The sequence below is a fragment of the Drosophila ficusphila genome, unplaced genomic scaffold, assembly GCF_018152265.1.
Source record: "Drosophila ficusphila isolate 14025-0441.05 unplaced genomic scaffold, ASM1815226v1 contig_198, whole genome shotgun sequence".
Classification (NCBI taxonomy): domain Eukaryota; kingdom Metazoa; phylum Arthropoda; class Insecta; order Diptera; family Drosophilidae; genus Drosophila; species Drosophila ficusphila.
In genome coordinates this window covers 9,942,316-9,962,963 of record NW_025064092.1, presented here as the reverse complement: position 1 = coordinate 9,962,963, position 20,648 = coordinate 9,942,316, and the positions used below count along the sequence as shown (strand labels likewise).

The following is a 20,648-nucleotide window of genomic DNA, read 5'->3' as shown; positions in this document are numbered from 1 at the left end:
TTTTGGCCCTTGCCCTTTAAACGTTTTGCCTTTTTGTTATTTTAATTAAATTTAAAAACTTAAAATTGAGTTTTGCCGCCCTTTCTAACATAATCTCTCTCCCCCCTCCCGCCCCTTTCACCCACAAACCCCATTCTCTGCCAGTGCTCTGCAAATGTCGGAAAATGTAAACTTAACATGTTCTGTTAGAAAAGCGGTGCACTGAACCGCGGTGGAAAAACGCCGCGACCGGTATTTGCGGCGGAAAATATCGATACTATCGCTCGCGAGATCGATGTTTTAACAGCTTCGCTTATTGGTCACATTAGAAGCGAATTGGAATTTTTGTTTAATTATTTCTTATTTTCACAAAATTATAACACAAAAAGCTAACTAAATAGCTTATAAACAAGCTCCCTGGTGTTGAGGAAAGGTCGCTTACATCTTCAAGCTAAACAGAATCACCAACGACATGAATTTCCTGCGGCAAACTTTCGGCATTACGAAACACCTGACTTCGCTTGGTAAGTTCGAATGTTATAAGCTTAGAATTAGAATTGTTCAGTGGTTTCGGTAAGTTTGGTTTCTTTTTAGTACGTTCTGGCCCCTTTTCTAGTCATGCCCTGACAGATTTTTCAACCCTTTACATTTGTGATCTGGGAAATCAAACACACGGCTCCCCTCAATTCACACTTCCAGAATTCCCACTCTTTTGAACAGCGCGTGGCGGTCTCGCTTTTCGCTGCGAATATTTTCATAGCCAGTTTCACATGGACATTCCACAAGTCCCTTTGCTTTTAATTGCAAAAATAATTGAAAACCTGTCACCCCAAAAATGAATAGCGGAAAGCGCAAGAACAAAAGAAATGTTCAACCGCAAAAAAAGGTCGCAGGTTGCGGGACAATAGGTCCAAGCAATTGTTTGTCCGGTAATCCTGCATATGGAAATTATTACCTGCCGCTTGTGTGTGGCATTTATAATTGAAAACGTTCGACGACTCTCCTTTGTTACAATGTTTTTGGCCAAAAAGGCTTGACAGAATTCGGATCGCCAGTTTGCGCGTCATTTGGCTGTAATTATTGTCGCCATTCGCCAATGCCCTTCCGAACTATTCCCGATTTTCACAGAGATTAGCCAAATGACAAAGGAAACAGCGGGCATTGTCAATCACTGACCAACTGTCCCTGAAAATGACCCCTTTGTCAAAATTTGGCATTGGGTACAGTCGTGCTTTAGATCGATTTTTGAGATTTTAGCCGACCACTTTCGATCATATTCTTGCAGCTCCTTTTCAATCGTGGCCATTTGATACCCCTATAATTCGTATGGGTTTCCTTATAGAGTACAGCTGAAAGCCTTTGCTATGAGTTTAGGTTAGAGACCTTTACTTTATGAAACTTATCTAACTGGTTCATATTTTTGCAGCCATTCAGAGCAGTTGTGAGACCGCCATGCGTGGAATGGCCTCTCTGCAGCAGATGCACCGCAGTGGGCCGCACGTGAAGACGCGACCGCCGCGTCAGCCGCTCGATGGGAAGCCCTTCGCCAAGGGCGTCGTCCTCAAGACGCTGATCAAGAAGCCCAAAAAGCCAAATTCAGCCAACCGCAAGTGCGTCCTGGTGCGCCTCTCCACCGGCAAGGAAATGGTGGCCTACATCCCCGGCATCGGTCACAATCTGCAGGAGCACAACATCGTTCTGTGCCGCGTGGGCCGCTTACAGGATGTGCCCGGCGTGAAACTGAAGGCTGTGCGCGGAGTCTACGACTTGGCGCACGTCGTCAAGAAGACCCAATAGTTTAATATCACAACATTATTCAAATGCATAACCCCACAAAGGACAAAACGGATGCCTCGTTGTTATTATTGTTTACTTTTTACGGAAAATTATGCAGCTCAGCCGGATTATAGGGTAAGTGAGTAAGTAGCGACAAGTGAGCAGGGACATTGTCTCCTGCGATCTTGCAATCCTACAATCCCACAATCCTCCGGTTGGCTGCATCCTCGTAATCTTAAGTCAACGGGGCGTCGCGTAGCGTCATCTTCACCTAAGAACACCAAAGGTCCTTAGGGGAAAAAGGTTTCAAACAGCATTTTACGCTTTAGCTGGCAAATCCTTTTTGTCCGAATCCTGTTTGCTTTTTAACAGAATTGCCAAATTTTCTGCCAAATAATCGTTAGCTGAAATGGGCGTTTCCCCATGCCGCCCACTCTTCACAGTTCACAAGTTCATTAGAAAATCCAAGTAGTAGATGTATCTTTTCGGACTTCCTACTGAGCGACTGCTGAAAATTGGCTAAGCAAGTTGAACCTTTTTAACATAGAGAAAAACAGAGTAAAGTTTTATTTTCCTTGCACTTTAAATTTTAAAACACTTCTTGCTTAAAATAATGAAAACGGTCAAAAATGTGTTAGGAATACAGCCTTTGGTTAATATGCATATCGATCGATTTAATTTATTGTGGAAGCATATTTTAAACAGATTTTATAAGTAGAAAAAAAAAGTTTATTAAATTGCCACATTTTTACATTTAATTGAATTTATGTATTGTTATTCATTGTTATTCGTTTTACTTACTTGGGTAGTGTTAAGATTACTGCTTTTAAGTCATAGTTTCTTTTCCTAGTTTTATAAAATATATTTGTTTTACTGCCGCATTTGTTAGAAGCTCTGTTACATTCCCTGGCCCACTATGTCGGTCTGAATCAAAGCCATCTCGCAAAGATCCTGCGAAGGATCCACCGTTAACCCACCTACACACACGCAAACACAATCTTAGAAACAGTTAAGCAAATACACTGAGGGATCCTTTTTATGTAAGCCGACATCGAAGATGTCGCCATGTATATGTCCTTTTTCACATCCTTGGATGGATGACATTTGGGTGACCACAGCAATCCTGCTTCCTCTGACCACCAGACATTGTGTCAACATAGGGCCAGAAAATCTGAAAATCAGAAAATCAGTAAAGCAGAACCTTCCTTGTACCGTTAGTCCTGTCCGTGTATCCTTAGTCCTGCTGCCTGATTGAGCCATTATGACAGCAGGTCCTTTGTCCCCGGATCGTTCGTCTTCGCATTTTCTGCTGAGTCAAGTTGTCCAACATCTTCGGGCCTCGCCTTTGTTTGCCAGCGTGCATAATTTTTATCAATAAAAACCTCATTGTCCAGTGTTCAGGAAAAAACACATACGAGTCCTGCCCTGCTGCCCAACTTCCGTTGAATCGCCAAAAGATATTAGCTGCGTTTCTTCTGCTCCTTTCTTCTTCGCATTAACTGTAAAATTTGGCAAATGAAAAATGACTCCTGGTCTCCTCGATTATTGGCCAATCATCGAGGTGTTCACACGTTTGTGGCTTGGCCGAAATGAATTTGCCAAGCATCTGGGAAAAAACGACATTCAAAGGTTTTTATCTGAAACGAATAGTCCGAGTCGAATTGCAATTTTTTCGACAGATAATATAGTGCTTAATGGAGCCAAATGGGCACATGCTTTTATGCTAAATAAAGTACGTTTTTAATATGTAATCTATACATCTAAAATATGTAACTTAAATTTGTTAAACTTATTGCTAGCTACAATTTGGGGTTTCCCCTGATTGTTGAATGATTATTACTTTCTCTGAGTTTCTGGTCAGTTTGGTGGCCAGAGGCTTTTGTTGTTTCAGCACCCCTTCTTTATCTATACGAGGCCCAAGTTGAATCGATGCTGTCACTATCCCCCTTTAGTTTAACTCTTTGCCGCAACAACTAAACGAGAATCGAGTCTTAAAAGGGGTGGCAGAGTGACTAGAGTTTGACTAGACGAATTGCCAAACATTTTATTTAATCATGGACACGTGTTCATCGACTTTTCGGTGGTTGGGTGCCAAGGGGTTGATGGCGACCACCCTTGGAACCCTTCAACCCTTGTGCAACCCTTGCGTGATGTGAATCTCGTAACCCGGAAGCAAAATGGCGCCGCCATCTCCAGAATCCCAGTCCAACCCGTTGCTGAATTCGCGATAAAAATGGTTCTAGCTAAGCTCCATTCCTCGGGGATCCTTGATCCTGTGATCCTCTGATCCCGAACCAATCTTTTACGGATCGCACAAAAAAGTGAAGTGCCTAATTGGCATCTTGTTGTCTTGGCCTTTGTTCCCTTTCTTTGGCAACTATCGAGATGTCAAGTGTGAGTCAAATAATGATGCATAACCCCTGGCAAGACAATTCCTAGATGTTGCAACCGAGATTATCTGCTGAAAACATCATAATTTTCCTGTAATCGATGGCAGGAAAAAGGCGAGAACCGAATATATCTTCCTAAAGAAGATCAAACTGCCAAAAAATGGGCAAAAAAAGAGAGGGAGAAGCAGAAACAAACGACAGGCGGGCCTAACCACACAAAGGACGATCGTCCTTCTCGCTCTCCTGCGATCGGAATGTGTGTCCTTCGGCCACGTGCAGAGCACACTCCAATCACAGGCGAGAAAAAGGACACACTTTCGCCGCCAGGTGAGAAGGCGAAAATGTCAATCAGGATTCGCGATCCCCTCGTGACGATCCCCGATCGTTCTTCGATTTCAACCCCAAGCCGATCGCAGATCTCCTCTGATTCGCCGGGATCGCCGAGCTGCGTTCTGTTTGATCTGTGTTGACATCTCGCCGGAGATCCTGGCGATCAAAATGTGTTTACTCACGGCTTTAATCCTTTCCATTTGGGGCGTCACGATCGATTGGCAATCCTTTTCAGCCAGCGCACGATCAGCACGTGGCCCTTTCGATCGTGATATTTCTTATGATCAATATTCAGGCAGTATTCATGGTATTTCTCTTAGTGAATGTGCTGTTTATTAACTGAAAATCCTCCTCATATTTTCGCTGTTGAAGAGCATGCTTTAGCTTTCAGTGAAGTTCTGAAATATAGTAAACCTAAAATAAGTTATTATCAGCTACAAGCGTTCAGTTATCTCTTAAAAGTGTAGACGACTTATCTAGTCTTCCCAGGGGTTCGAAAGTCAACGCTGCCAGTCCAGCAGACTAGAGTAGTCCACTCTGGGGATCACGGGAATGAGATCATCGAAGGCACTGCTAGCTTTAGTGGGCATGACCAGTGGCTTTCTGAGATCTACCTAGACACTTTGTAATACCTCCTCGCGATGACCCAGTTTGCGGATCCACGCTCAAGTGATTTGGCAATTGACCTAACAATTGGGCTAATCGCTGGAGGGAATCTTGAAATCTGGGGATCTAGCCATCTAATCTACGGATTTACGTGAATCTTTTGCAATCGAAGCGAAGTTGCCCCTGCGGCTCGAGCATTATTTGGCAATATACGAGCAGGCGGAGTGGCCTAATCTGGTGGACTGATCCCGATCCCGATCCGCGATCTCCTCCTCCGCTCGTAATCTGAGATTAAATTAAAATGTCGCAGGAAGGCAGGAGTGCATGGGCATGGGCGAAGGCGAAGGTGGGCCTGCTCGGGACTCACCTCTGTTTGCGCTAAATCCCCGAGATCCAGAGGCCTAATCCTTTCGCTCGACCGGCTACCTGGCCCACTGATCCCGGATCCCAGAGCCCGAAACCATGCAACAGTCGCGCTACACACGAATTAACCTGATTAAAATTGTATTTTTCCCAAATTTATGGGATTAAGTTCCGTTCAAGTTCCTTTAACTCGTTTAAGCTACCGGATTTAGTTCAAGTGCTCGCCTGGATCTCCCCGGGCGAGCTCAGGCCTCTCAAGCCTCCGTGAGCCGATTTTTATTGGGCTGGCTTAATTAGCACAATTGTTTACAAATTTACCTTTCGTCATGCTGCGAAAGGATCGGATCCTCGTGAGATCGGTGTGTGAAATCCATGGCCCGCACACGCCCACAGCTCAGATTTTTGCCTACAGCAGTGCGCTCTGCAATTCAGAGCAGATCAGCAATGGGTGAACGCAGTGCATTACAATTCCCTTTAAAAACTCGTCTAATCCGGAGCCAAGACGCTGGTCCACGCTTCTGGAGCCAATCCCACTCCGTCGCCTTGTCTTTCAATCAATTTGCCCATGCAATTCATACGTAGTTTGATGTTTTCATCAAATGCTAGGAAATTGATCATGGATTTAGATTAAAAACTCGGGTTATTTTCAGAAAATATTCTTTAGAGCGTCAAAAAATGTTTGTGTGCTTCTACTAAGAAAGCGATTTTGATTTCGTACTGAACCCCCTTCTAGTAATTTTTGTTATGAAATAATGGGGCTTTACATTTATTCCAATGTAACTACCAATTCATTCAGGTAACTCGGTGACTTCAGTAACTTTACTTCCGTTGCGCAGCTGTAAAGGCTTAAGAGGCTCTCCATTGGCGCCTCGGCGAGGACTTTGCGTTTCGTTGTAGCTCTTTCGTGGCTGTGGTGTGAGCCTTCCCCAGAAGACGACACAAACTCGGGTCCTGGGCAAATATAAACAAATATTTATGTGTAAAAACAAACCCCAGACGGCCCTAGGGCCTGTTGGCCGTAGAAAAACAAATCGTTTGTATGCCCTGTGGACCAAGCAGAAACACGTGCCCACTTATTATATTTTCGTTGGATTTCGGGGCTGGGAGGGAAGTCGAACTAAACTAACTCGCCATTGATGCTGGAAAAACAAAAACGTGAGTCAAGCCATCGAGATGGATTCCGATTCCGATTCCGACTCCGAGTCGCGTTTCCCCGAGATAAAGTTGCAATATGTTGTGTATTAGAGCCAGAGCAGTGCGATCCCCTAGCCAATCCAAGTCGTATAGTATTCCCACTCCGGGTCCCGAGCTGCGATCCCATTCAGTCTACGCCCCCTCGAGATTAATGAGGATGTGCGGCGTGTGTTTACTCTGCCATATTCCAAGTCCAGTGCTTAGAATCCAGAGTCGAATCCTTTCACTGGACTTGGGCATGAGCCACATGTGTTCGTTTTCCAGCTGCTGACCACACTGGACATTGAACACCAAACACTGAACACCAAACGCCAAACGCTGAACACCGAGAAAAGACCTCTGAACACGCTCATTAGGCTGCCTTCCACTTAAGCATGAGTTGGCTGTTTTTGCATCTTTGATAAATTAACCAACAATGGGAGGCGAACTGTCGCTTGGCTCGTGTGGTTCCTTAACAACTCGATTTCTGGGGCCCTTATGGATAAAGCCAAAGGCACACAGAACACATATTCGCTACTTTATTGCAATAAAACCTCCATAAAAAAGCCATTTTGAGGTATACCAATCCGAAATCGAACATCATTAAGAAAAGTTAAAAGCCCATGCTAGAATTAAGCCATTTTCTAAAAAGTCTATTTTTCGAATTTCTGACAGCGGTCAGGGGTCAGGGGACATGTGATCAGTTAAATTATAATTAAATTAAATTCAATCGAATGGATTGTTGGGTTTCTCTGTTTTTCAAAACTATACATTGTTTGGCTGTAAGTTGTTTCTTGCCTAAACAACTGAGAAAATACCATTGAAAAATGTTTGTTTTTTCGCATAAAATATTTAATACATAAAATAGCTCAGAAAACCCAGTTTTTTTGCAATATCTCAAAAAGTACTCTTCCAAATGTGGAATGGCATACATCGTTAAACTCGTAATAAAATTATGAATCCGATCCAATTCACACCTAAAAATGTTGAAATTTTGCCATTTTTCGCAAAAAGTGCGATGTTACCCCTTATCAAAAATGCGAAAATTGGGTATTGTATAAAATGGCTCAGAAAACCCAGTTTTTTTTTGCAATATCTCGGGAAGTACTTTTTCAAATTTGGAATGGCAACCATCGTTAAACTCGTAATAAAATTCTGAATCCGATCCAATTCACAGCTAAAAATTTGGAAATTTTGCCATTTTTTGCAAAAAATGATGATGTTACCCCTTATCAAAAATGCGAAAATTGGCCAAGAATCATTTTTTTTTAATCGTCCAAAAAGTGATTGTACTTGTTAACTGTAGTCATGAGGTGCTTAAAACAGTGTTTAGTTCCGCTGTAAGGCACTATTTGGCCTTTTTACAACCGAAAAACCACTAAAAATATAGTGTTTTTTAGGAAAATTGTTTACATAGAACAGACAGGCGTACAGACGTTCTTTTTCTCAATTTTGAAAGCGTATCCCAAAAACAGAAAGGATCAAGTCGATGGTTCGTGGCAGAAGGCTGCTGAGAAACTTTCTTCCAGCAGTTCCTTTGAATCGTTCCAGTTGACAATTAGTGAAGGAAAGTCGTGTGGCTCGTGCACCGAAACAATTCCTCAGCCAGCGGTCCTTGGTCCTTAGTCCTCTCCTAATTATGCGTCGAAAAATTGAGCGCCTCAAATTACAAAAGCCGGACAAGAACGCAACATGAGCCACGGTGGTAATGGTAATGGAAATGCAAATGCAAATGCCAACCCAGTTAATTAATCACGGCAACTTGTGGCAAATTGTATACATGGGGAGCCGAGGATCGACCGGAACCGAAGATCATTAGGAGGTTCAGAGTGCGCAGCTAAGATTGCTAAGATGGCGTGGCATATGTGAGTGTTCCCCTGTTTTGCGTCCAGCGAGCGATTTGTTGGAAAACCCTGGCTAATGGTCCTCGCTGACAGGCGAGACAATAAACGCGATTGATATTTATACATGGTCTGGTAGAGAAAAGGATTTCGGGGGATTCAACGGGTCAGTTCCTAGGGAAACTAGGGAACTCTTCTCTACGCTCCGCTGATCTCTGTTTGGCAAACAGACCTTCGATTAATGACAAAAAGATAATCGGCGAAGGGTAAGACAGGAAGTGATCTGCTTTCTTTGCATCGTTTCCACTTGTCTGACCTCAAATTTGAGGTTGGCTGGCCAGATAATCTTATAATATTGCTGCGCCATAGGGAAAATGTTCTCGAGTTTCCCCGGCTCATTGACAAAATAGGTCCCAGTATCGATAACAAAGGTGGTCACCGAATCGATTTACTCCGCAGGAGGAGGAGGGGCATGCAACCTAATTTCGAGCCAGCAACTAATTCCACAGACTCCCCAATAAATGTGTCAACGCGTCAAATTGATGGGGTTTCTCTTCCCGAAACTCCTGTTCACCCCAAACTCTAGTAATCCACCCGCTGTGACCTCCTCCCAAAAAAAAAAAAAAAAAAAATAGGAAGGAAGGGTTGAGACAACAATTGAAGGAAATTGCCAAAAGTGACCAAAGCAGCGGTCAGCAATTGCGGCTGACCCGCAAAAATCCCAGAGAGCAACCACTTGTAATCAAGCCAACGCCATCCGCAACCGCCATCCGCCATCCGGTTTCTGTTATCATTAAGCAACCGGCCAGGAAAGTCGGAAAAGGGCTTTCCCGAATCGCCGCAGTCGAACCCTTTCATTTGCGATAATGAAAATGCCCCCGATGCTGTCTGTCTGTCGCCTGCTATTTATTTATTAAATGCGGAGACGAGACTCCCTCGCCTCCGGACGGACACAATGGACAGTGGACAATGGACTATGGACTGTGGACTGGGTCAGCTGGCACAGCTGTCACATTTTCCCTAAGCCCTGGATCTCTGGATCCGTCACCCACTCTCTCCACCTCCAACTCCATCTCCATCCACGTCGCATCCCCCACCTCTCCATATGTGGTCTTATGTCTCCTGGCTTTAATGAAGTTGCGGGGATTCATTGCCCAAAGAACCCGTTTCCCATCGAGCGCACAAAATGAAGTCGCTGCTGTCGGTGGTGGTTGTTTTCCGAAATCCCCTCCGGCTGGGTTTCTGCCCTGATTGGTTGACTCACGGAGCTCTGCAGCTCTACTTTATTGCGAGGTCGCTCTTCGAGCGAGAGCCTGCGATTTCGTTATAGGACCACGGTTCGGTTATCAGCGCCAAAATGGCGCAATCGTTGCTAATGGAGGATGGCACGTAATATGGCGATAGAGCTGCGATTCTTGTTGATCTATAACAATCGAATCAACATAAAAAAAGATAACTAGTTAAAGAGATTTAGCTAGACTTAGTTTCAATTAGTTATCGAATACTTTTCAAATCCTTCTCTCTCTTTGTTGCATTGCGTATACTTTTATCCTTGATAATGAATCATTTGAATATGTTTTAAATACTTTCTTCATTCTATCTATAAACGGAAAAGGCTGGCTGCTTTTTAGTTTTGTTTATTTTTGTAGTCTTGCCAAAGATTGCACAGCTTCGACCTTGGCTCAGTGAAATCTGGTCGCTGCGCTTAAGTCGGCAGTTAGTCAAGTCATCTAGAATCCATTGCCGGCTTAAATGTGGAGATCCTGCAGGATCTGGCCACTTGTCTTGAGGTGGATTACGCGTCTCCGAACACGCAATATTATGCGAGATTAACTTGAGGCAGCCAGATAGTCAGGATTAGTCTGGAAGCCCGGGAGAGCTGTACCTGGGCACCTGTCGGATCACTCGCGACCATTCTGCCCACCGAGCTTCCAAAAATATTTGTCTTCGCCTTCCGGGAAGCAAAAAAAAAGAAAACGGAAAAAAATCATTTTTGAAGCTGAAAATGAAAATTATGAAATGATATGCTAGTCCATAATTTTGGCAGAACTCGGGACAATGGCACATTTTGCCACCTACAAAACTCGGAGCACAAAGGCTTAAACCGCTTAAAGACCGTTTAATCTCATGGATTTCAGTCGTTTTTAGTTTCATGTGAAAAAACTCGAGGCAAAAGGCAAATGTGGCTCTCGAGGCGGGGACAAGATCAGAACGGAACTCGGATACAATGGGCGTGGCCGGGACGAAGACTTTACAGGGTTAAATGCTCATATTACGAGCTGGCCAGGAGTCAGAACTCGGAAAGAGTTATGCGGAATGAGGCTTAGGGCCGTTCAGTTCCGTTCTCCGTTCCAGGACTTTCGACTTCGATTGTATCTGGGCAGCATCCGTTCCGCAGTGCCTTATATATTTATGGAGATTAGAGGTGGAAATGGAGGTGGAGGTGGAGATGGTGCGAACTGACAATTGACACAATTACCAGGACGGCCAAATCCGTTGGCCGTAAACCGCTGCAATGGCACTTTGACAGCAATTGTCTTCTCGGCCCAACAATATGATCTGGGATCTCGGGATCTGGGATCTGTGATCTGCGTTCTGCGATCTGGAGAGGAAGGGTAGCCATCCCAACTGACAGTAGCCATTCTAACGGGGTTTCGTAGGCGGATTTGGACCGGAACCCAACAATGCGACAATGCGGAGTGCGACAGAAAGGACACTCCCGCAAAAAGGTGTGAACACTTCAAGGGCCGCTTGATAGATCGAGTGGAACCCAAGGAGGCGGGGAATCGGGAATCAGGGAACGGGGAACCGGATCGTAACTCTTTTTATGAGGGCTCTGGTGGCGCGGCACTTTCATTGACTGCAGCGAAACCCCTAACGGTGCCCGTCCGCTGACAATGGAGTGGCTGTGGCAGCTAATCAACAGTAAAATGCATAAAATTAAGTGAGCAATGAAGGGGATTATTGGGAATAAGGGTCTCCGTGCCGAGTTATTAGAAATGTCTCACTTTTTCCGCACATAACTGTACCCCCAAACCAAGCCAAATCAAACGGTTCTCACACAAAACAGATACAGATACAGATACAGATACAATACAGGGAATACCGATTTGGGTTGTGGAACAATAGCCCTAAACGTTGACAGTTCATCAAAACGGATGATGCATGCAAAATGAGTATCCCTTCGGTGGCGAATACCCTGTAATCGCATAGATACTGAACACTGAACAAAATTGTGTAGTTGCAGACATTATGTCCGCTTAATTCTTATTCAATCTGCCAAATCCATTCGCCTGAAATTCATTTACTCTATTGACTATCAGCAAACTATCAGCAAAATAGATTCGCATTACAATTTTTTCTATAAATATTTAATCATTTTTTTTTTTAACTTTTATTTAGTATAAATAATAAAAATTTTATGTATATGTAGCTTGCGATCTCCCACACAGAAATCAGCCGTGAAATGTTGCTTTCTTTTGATTGCTTTCTTTGGCTTGTCTTGTGTGTGCGAGTATTTTCCCAACCCGGGCATTTTCCTCTTCCGCTGGCAATGGGCGTTGACTCGGGCACACCCTGTGATTCCCTTTATCCTGGCAATCTTCCCGAGGCCCTGACAAGCAGGACAACAGCTACAATGATGGCGTAAGGAAGTAGCAAGTTAGTGTTGCCCATTAAATAGCACTCTGGCCATTGAGGGCTTTGTGCGGCAATTTGACGAGCATTGTATAGCGATGTTGTTGTGTGGGGTCTCCCCATCGATCAACCGATCACTCTAATCTTGAGTCAGAACCTTGAACCCATCTCTCCCCCGCAACCAGCAGTGAATGTTTCAAATTCAATATTTAGAGCTGGCTGTTTGCAAGACGCATCAGCTAAACTAAACTGAAGATAGTAAGACAAACGAGAGGGAGAACCTCGGTGAGACCCACTGTCGCCCCATTTCGGGAGATCGATCAGGTTTGGGCGATAAGGGGATTTGTAACCTCTCCCCGTCGCTGGGCAACTGTCATTTGGGTAATCAAAACCGCACTAATTGGCATAGTAATGCAATACTGCCCTGGATCCTGGACGGCGGGTTCCGGTTTTAAGATTTGCCCAAGATCTTAACGCTTCGATGGTCGGCCGTGAATGGAATGGAAGGACTCTATTTGGAGCGGCTCGACGTCTCTCAATTAAAGAGATGCCATAATTGAGCAGCCTTCTGCTGGATGCGGGATTAGGAGCCATAGGATAACAATTAGCCAAAGGATTTGACGACGGAAGCTGCGTCCATTGTGGGTTCCCTTTGAGTACTTAACTTGTGTCTTTTTTAGTCCGGGCTTCGTTCTGCTGTGCTGTGCACTTCCGTTTGCGGAAGTGGCTAAATGCAAATCCCTCGCCCAATACCTGTTCCCATTATCCTCTGCGAGTGTGCACTTTGCATATGCCAAGGAAAACAAACAAGTGGTCCTTGGTTCTGGGTCCTTAGTCCCAGGTCCTCGATCCGGTTAGTCTTTTAGTCTTTTTCGCCTGGCCCAAAACACTCTCCAGCGGGAAGAGAGGCCCTTTGTCCTCCCGAGGAGCACGTGTAATCCCCGTTCACTTCCTCGCCGACTACTTACTTCCTCATTAGCATCGCAGGATACTACAAGGATATAGCCGAGCTGGCTGATGGGCTTAGGCGGCCATCGTGGCCGAAAATCGACTGAATGACGGCCGAACTAATCATACATTTGGAAGTAATCTCATTTCATCAATTGTGTATTGGAGGAGGACGATTCTCAGAGGAAGTTCAACGTAGCTTGAAGGTTTCAGTAAAAATGTGAAAATCTCGTTGATGCGGAAGAATTCCACAATTTAATTGGGTTCTAAGTAGAATCTCCGTTCGCTGGCTAATTTTTTTTAGTTTTACTCCAAACTGCAATGTTTTAAAATTAGAATGCTCAACGTGCGCGGCAAACTGCAAATTCTGTGCCCACGTGGGAAATAAAGATGGAAATTCGTAGAAACGAATTTTCACTTACAAATTCGATAAGTTGTTTCTAACTTCGGTTTACGACAGAGGGCCGTCTGAAATTATAAATGCCAATATGCGACTATGCGACTGTTGGCCCATTAAGACAAAGAACCGCGAAAGGAGTTAACGGCGATTCCCCGAACCACTCCTGACCCTTTCTTTTTTTTATTTTGAGGGGTCATATATGGCGAAACCCTTTCAGTCAATTAGTCGCTGATTTTCTTTGTGTCACCTAGCAGCGACCAATATAAAAATCGCAGCCACAATGGACGCAGGCGAGAACCCTTTTTTAAGGACCACCGAAGTCCGAAGTCCGAAACTTCGTTTACGGCCCCTTAAAAAACAGCAGCGGTCTCCGGGATCTCGGATTCGGGTTCGGATTGAGACCCTTTCCCCCGAAGCGTCCATTATGCAATAAAACTCTCGACGTTTTTTAGGCAATAGCCGAATCCATATTGTGGGTGGGCAACCCGTTCGGGGACCAGGTAGCAGGTTCTGTAAAAAACGCGCTCAAGGTCGCGCCTCGAAAGGATTGCACAAATATTGCATCTTTGGTGCGGAGCTCATTATGACGGAGGAACAGCAGTCGAAATTCGGAATACGGAATATGGTTTTATGGCCCTCCGTTTTTTACGCTTCTTTTTCGCTGAATCTGGTTTTTACAGCGAATTTGGCCAACTCTTTGGCTTTGGCTTCGGCCGCGACTTTTTATGGCATCTGTTCGGGATCGATCGGTCGGGCTGGGCTAGATGTTAGATGTTGTATGTTATATGGCCAGGATCTGTTTGCGAGCCCAGGGACCTCAGGTAAGCGGTCGACTCAATGACGAGGACGAGACCGCGTTTTAGTTAATCCACCATTTTTACGGTTGGATTAGCGCACGGATTAGCGGATAAGTTCGCGGTTTTTTTTACTGATTACTGAATCGAACCCTCTTTTTATTTGAATGAAGAGCTGTAAAAAGTGAATGAATGAGCAAAGGCATTCAAATGAGTGAGTGGGCGAATCTGATCCTAATGAAAGTTAGTGTTTGTTTAAAGTATTTGCTTCGATATCTGATATACAATGCTATTTATTCTAATTGTATTAAATGGTACTTGCTAACTCAAAAATTGCGTATTAATTTTATTTATTTAAATGTAAAATGGTTTATCTTTCGGTATACTGAACTGTTTTACAATTGTGTTTCTCAAAAGTGAAAAAGTGTATCCCACTTCCGCTAGCCATTGAAGCGACCGTTTGAAAACAGTTAAGCAAAGTTAAACAAGATGTTGAGAATCCCACGCCGCAGCGGAAGCCAAAAGGATAAAGAATAATGCATCAAGGATGTTTAAGGAGGCGGACAAACACGAAACAGTCAACATCACGGACACTTGTCGCAACGATCTCTTCGATCCCCTCGATCTCCGAGGTGGCGGCGTCATGAATCAAATGGCCAGACTGGCGAGTGTCCTTGCCAGGATTCCGGGAACGCAGTTCTCCATTAGCGAACTTCGGAAAGGATGCGAATTACGCCAGTCGAAAAGGGCTGAGAAACTGCAGAAACAGAAACGCCAGAACCCGACCTAATTTCCATAATTTGTCACGCACAATCCACCGAATTCGCCAGCGGACAGCAGATACACAGATCCTGGATGGGCTGGTCAGCAAAAGGATTTCGGGACAAAAGCGCAAAACAAACGGATTTAGGATTCGCAACCCTTGGACATTGTGCATCCATTATCAACAAACTGAAATTCGTCTCTTTCGCGTCTGCCAACTGCCTCTCTTTCTCCGCTCGGAAAAGTATGATTTTGCCCTAATTAATGTGGCTTCAGCGTGAGATATATTCTAGAAACTACGGCTTTCTCCCATAAACATGAAAAGTTTTCATGGGATTTCCCTGAGTCCCTGATTTTAAAAGTCGATATACTCTTCTGTACTTCTTTCCTTCTACAACAATGATCTTCCTGTTGCGAATCTTCAAAAATTGAATTGATTATGTATCCAGAAGAGATAGATTTTCTTTTATAAAAGGATAACAAATATTAGATATAGTTTGTACATATATTCATATTGAGTTGGAATTCATACAATCTGGTTCTTTGAAACGAAAAGTAAATCAGAAACGGGTATGGCATGAATTTCCTTGCTTTAGTCATTGAACATAATTATGACCCGAGAAAAAACCATATCCTTTCGCGGGAACTGTTCGAGTAAAAAAAAGTTCGAAAACTCTTTTTTTTGGTTAAATTACGCTAAATGGCGAAGTAACAATAGCACAAAGACTCAAGATTTTGGCGAAAAATGCGAAAAGCAAGGAGGAAATGGCCAGTCGCACCCCTTGTAAAACCCTTTGAAAGGCGGCGAGCGAGAGAGAGAGAGAGAGAGGGCAACAGGGAGAGTGGGACGGGAACAGAGTCACCCCTTTGCCCTCTGAACCGCCTACCTGCTTCGTACCGCCTCGGCTGGCCGCTCGGGTTCGCCATTTTCAACTGAATGGAGCGTCGGCGCAGCCTGCGGACTGCAGGGTATAAATTCAGAGGGTTCCGCCGAGAGGAAATCAGTTTGCGTTCGACATCGTCAGCGTGAAAGCATAGCAAGTATAGCAAGAGCAGAGCTAGATCGTCAGCCCACACAGCTATCAATTAGTTGGATTACAAGCGAAGAAACCACAAACCCCAAACACCATGCTAATGCACGAGAAACTCATGGCTGGGCAGTTCTTCGATCTCAAGACCGGTAAGTTAGCCACGCCCCCTGCCCTCTCTACGAACTCTGAACTCACGGATCTCCTCTCCTCTCCTCGACCTCTGCAGATCGCAAGCCCTTGCTGCACCACCACCAGTACCAGCACCACCAGACGCACCACCAGCAGCAGTCGCTGCACCACTTGCCGCACAGCCAACTGCCGGTCCAGGGGTCCTTGGGCCTGCCCAAAATGGATCTGTATGCCGCCTACGCCTACCAGCAGCAGTTGTTGGGGGCTGTGGTCAGCCAGCAGCAGCAGCAACAGCAGCAGCAGCAGCAACATCAGCACCAGCAACATGCCCCGCCAGCTGAGGTCCTGGATCTCTCCCGGCGCTGCGACAGTGTGGAAACTCCCAGGAAGACCCCGTCGCCCTACCAAACCAGCTACAGCTATGGCAGCGGTTCCCCCTCGGCCTCGCCCACCAGCAGTCTTCTATACGCCGCTCAGATGCAGCAGCAGCAGCAGCAACAGCAGCAACATCAGCAGCAACAGCAGCAGCAACAGCAGTTGGCCTCGCTGTACCCCGCTTTCTACTACAGCAACATCAAGCAGGAGCAGCCCACGCCCGCTCCTGCCCCGCCCAAGGTGACGCCGACCGCCAGCCTTCTTCAGACGTTTGCTGCCGCCTCTGCTGCTGCCGCCGCAGCTGCTGCTGCCTCCTCGACCCACTCGCCGCGCCCAGCCAGCAATGCCAGCACCATGCAGATCGACGTCCTGGAGAATCCCCAGTCGCCGGCCGTTGAGGCCACCACGCCAACCACCTCCAGCGGCGGGGAGGCGGGCAAGAACACCCGCCCCTTCAAGGCCTTCCCGCGGGATCCCCTGGTCATTGCGGCCAACTTCGCGGCCACCGACGTCCTTCTGGACAATCCGCGGGTGGAGCGCTACACGGAGTACCGCAAGAGGGTCCTCGAGCAGATCCGCAGCTCCAACGGAGGCTCGCGCACTGTGACCAACCCCAAGATGCGGAGGACCAACTCCAGGAGTGGCTCCGTGAACGAAGGCAGCTCCTCGAACAACAACAGCGAGAGCGAGGATCGGGCTGCGGCCGAGGAGTCCAGCGACTGCGACTCCCAGGCGGGCAACTTTGAGGGCAAGTCCAACGCCAGCAACTCCATAAGTGCGGCCAACACTGCTGGGACCAATCCCGGAGTGAACTCGGGCAGCCAGGTGAAGGATGCTGCCTACTATGAGAGGCGTCGCAAGAACAACGCCGCCGCCAAGAAGTCGCGCGACCGTCGCCGCATCAAGGAGGATGAGATCGCCATCCGGGCTGCCTACTTGGAGCGCCAGAACATCGAGCTGTTGTGCCAGATCGATGCCCTGAAAGCCCAACTGGCCGCGTTCACCTCGGCCAAAGTGTCCACCGCCTAAAAGTCCATTCCTCTCTTGATGCGTTGAACGCGAAGATCTGAATTGTAGAGCCTGTTTTTGGGGGAGCTTATCTGTGAATAGGTTAGGGGTCGCAACTATCTTTTTTTTGACACACTCGCATTTAAGTACTTTAAGTCCTTGCAGTATACGTTATAATTGTACAATATGTTAGTTTTAAGAGCACCTCGCAATCTCACCAGTTAACTAATCAAGCGAATCAACTTTAGTTGTAGAAGTCCATTAGTACTTTGTCAGTAAGTGAATTTTTTTCATAACTCTAAGAAATCCCATAAAAAATAAATTTCGCAAAAATTACTTCAATACTTGGTTTATTTAAAATCTTCTCTAATCTTGTATCCAAATAATAAATATTATCAAAAAAATAAATAATAATATACCAAATACCAAACAAATAATAGTATCAATAAATAATATAATAAAATAAGGAAGAAAGCTAGCTATCTCCAACAAAATACATCATCATTTATCGCGAAAAATGGCAAAACTTCAATATTTTTAGTAGTGAATGCCATCAGATTCAAAATTTTATTGCGAATTGAACGATGTACATATGCCATTCCCCATTTGGAAGACTGCTTCCTGAGATATTGCAAAAAAAACTGGGTTTACTGAGCAACTTAACGTATTTAATATTATATGCGAAAAAACAAACATTTTTCAATGGTAATTTGTCCTTTATTTGGGCAAGAAACAACTTACAACCAAATAAAGTATAGTTTTGATAACCAGAGAAGCCCAATTATCTATACCGCCGAATGCAATTTAATTGTCATTTAATTGATTCTTTAGTTAGTAAAAAAACAAACCAATTTGGAAATGATTAGTCGACAATTTTGGTAAAAAACACTATATGTTGGGTTGTTTTTTCAGTTGTAATAAGAATTAAAAGTGACTTACAGCGAAACCAAACACTGTTTTGATGACCTTATGACCAAAGTTACTAAGCCCAGTCAGTTTTTGGACCATCGAAAAAAAAAAGATTTTTCGCCAGTTTTTGCATTTTCGGTAACATCATAATTTTTTGCAAAAAAATGGCAAAATTTCCACATTTTTAGCTGTGAATTGGATCGGATTCATAATTTTATTACGAGTTTAACGATGTATGCCATTCCAAATTTGAAAAAGTACTTCCCGAGAAATTGAAAAAAACTGGGTTTTCTGAGCCATTTTATACTATACCCAATTTTCGAATTTTTGATAAGGAATTTTTTTGCAAAAAATTACCAAATTTTAACGTTTTGAGGTGTGAATGCCATTGGATTCAGAATTTTGTTACGAATTCAACGATGTAAGCCATTCCACATTTGGAAAGAGTACTTACCGAGATAGAGACAAAAAACGAAATTTTTTATAATGATTTTATGCCATTTTTTTATATTTTAAATGATTTTTGTCTGTTGTTTGGGAAAAAACGATTTATAGCCAAGAAAGTATAGTTTGGATTGTAATTTGCTACGATAATCCATTCCAAATAAGTTATTAAGTGTAAAAAGTTTCTTAATAAATCTTTAAATTCTTATATTTTTTTCTAGGTATGCCATCGGTAATGGATGCTTTAAAATATCAACGCAGCTGTAACTTGCCGATATACATAAATATAACGATTTGTTCAGTGATCAGCGACAGTATAAATTCTGACCTGCGGGCAAAGATAGTGTTTTATTGTACACAATTTCCTAGTTTTCTTAACATCATTTTACCAATGGGAAAACAAAATAAAATTTCAAGGTTTGTATAGCACTCGATTACGGCGCAATCATTTGTTTTGCCAAATATTCCTTAAGCTACAGTACAAAAACTAAACGGTGGCCTTTGTTTTGGTTTTTGATTTATTGGGTTTTGATATAAAAGTTGGCTAACATAGTGTGACCAAACGAGAAAGCGGCCAAAAATCATGCCTCAAAACTCAGCTGGACAGTGCTGCCAGTAAAAAATCGGTGATGGGTCGATGGGCCATTAACAGGTTCATCGGTGATGCCACATCGGCCAATTTACATTAACACGCTGGAAACTGGAGTGGCAGCTTCGTGGGAAATGGATCGTGTCTTCGCTTTTCTATTTAAATTAAGCATATAAGATAATTTATAATAAATTATAATTTATAATATAATATAATTTATTATAATATAACAATAAGGTACTTTTATTTAATTTAATATGTAGGTGCATTATTAAATAAAATAAAAATGAAATTAAATGATGTTTGTTTGTTTTATTGGCCAAATCGGCAAATTCGGATGACCAAATACCAGGCGAACAGAAATCCCTAGAAGGTGGCTAAAAAATCCAAAAGACCATAGCCGAGTTTCAAACCCAGCACTTTTGTGGATCGGGTATGGACCATGTATTGCAGTGAGCGCACATACCATCCACGAATAAGAAATGTTGCATATCTTAGGGGGCTTCCAAATTTGTAGAATACTTATGGGGGCTCGTAGACAAAACGTGGTGTTGCTCTTGCTTATTTTTTATAGCATACTTTTGCGGGCAATTTGAAAATATTAAAAAAAAAGAGTAACCACCTACTATTGCATTCTGTTCGCCTGGTACTTCAAAATGAGGTTTGGTTGAATATGTTGGTATTGGCGGAACGAATTCGAAGGGACAAATTGGAAAATCCACTTTTAGGTACCAGGCGAACATAATCCATTAGTAGGTGGAAATGGACAAAATGCAGCCCCCTAATTGTAGCAGACAGCTTCTGTCAGTAAGCAATACCAAATAATTGCAATACCAAATAATTGCTTACTGACAGAAGCTGTCTGCTACAATTAGGGGGCTGCATTTTCAGCCCAAATCAATACCAAATAATTGCTTACTGACAGAAGCTGTCTGCTACAATTAGGGGGCTGCATTTTCAGCCAAAATCAATACCAAATAATTGCTTACTGACAGAAGCTTTCTGCTACAATTAGGGGGCTGTCTGGTATTTCATTTTCAGCCAAAATCAATACCAAATAATTGCTTACTGACAGTAGCTTTCTGCTACAATTAGGGGGCTGCCTGGTATTTCAAATTCCCCACCCGCCTACCACATTAAAACAGTCAATAATTTCATTAGTTAG

The 20,648-nt window shown here is 44.0% G+C and overlaps 2 protein-coding genes across 2 annotated transcripts; both read left to right on the top strand.

Moving 5' to 3' along the window:
• The first annotated feature begins 275 nt into the window (after positions 1–275).
• LOC108092955 (40S ribosomal protein S12, mitochondrial) lies at positions 276–19,323 on the top strand. Its single transcript, XM_043207502.1, has 3 exons — positions 276–503; positions 1,406–1,890; positions 19,116–19,323. Exons 1-2 carry the CDS (start codon positions 452–454, stop codon positions 1,774–1,776), a joined length of 423 nt encoding a protein of 140 aa, XP_043063437.1. The 5' UTR covers positions 276–451; the 3' UTR covers positions 1,777–1,890; positions 19,116–19,323.
• LOC108092954 (protein giant) lies at positions 15,725–17,877 on the top strand. Its single transcript, XM_017192831.1, has 2 exons — positions 15,725–16,178; positions 16,256–17,877. The coding sequence occupies exons 1-2, from the start codon at positions 16,127–16,129 to the stop codon at positions 17,560–17,562; spliced, it is 1,359 nt and encodes a 452-aa protein (XP_017048320.1). The 5' UTR covers positions 15,725–16,126; the 3' UTR covers positions 17,563–17,877.
• Positions 19,324–20,648: the final 1,325 nt, after the last annotated feature.

Excerpts from the sequence above, each read along its gene's own strand:
- LOC108092955 (XM_043207502.1), top strand. The coding sequence starts at position 452 with ATGAATTTCCTGCGGCAAACTTTCGGCATTACGAAACACCTGACTTCG. Across the intron at positions 504-1,405 it reads GAAACACCTGACTTCGCTTG|CCATTCAGAGCAGTTGTGAG; the intron begins GTAAGTTCGAAT and ends ATATTTTTGCAG.
- LOC108092954 (XM_017192831.1), top strand. The coding sequence starts at position 16,127 with ATGCTAATGCACGAGAAACTCATGGCTGGGCAGTTCTTCGATCTCAAG. Across the intron at positions 16,179-16,255 it reads GTTCTTCGATCTCAAGACCG|ATCGCAAGCCCTTGCTGCAC; the intron begins GTAAGTTAGCCA and ends CGACCTCTGCAG.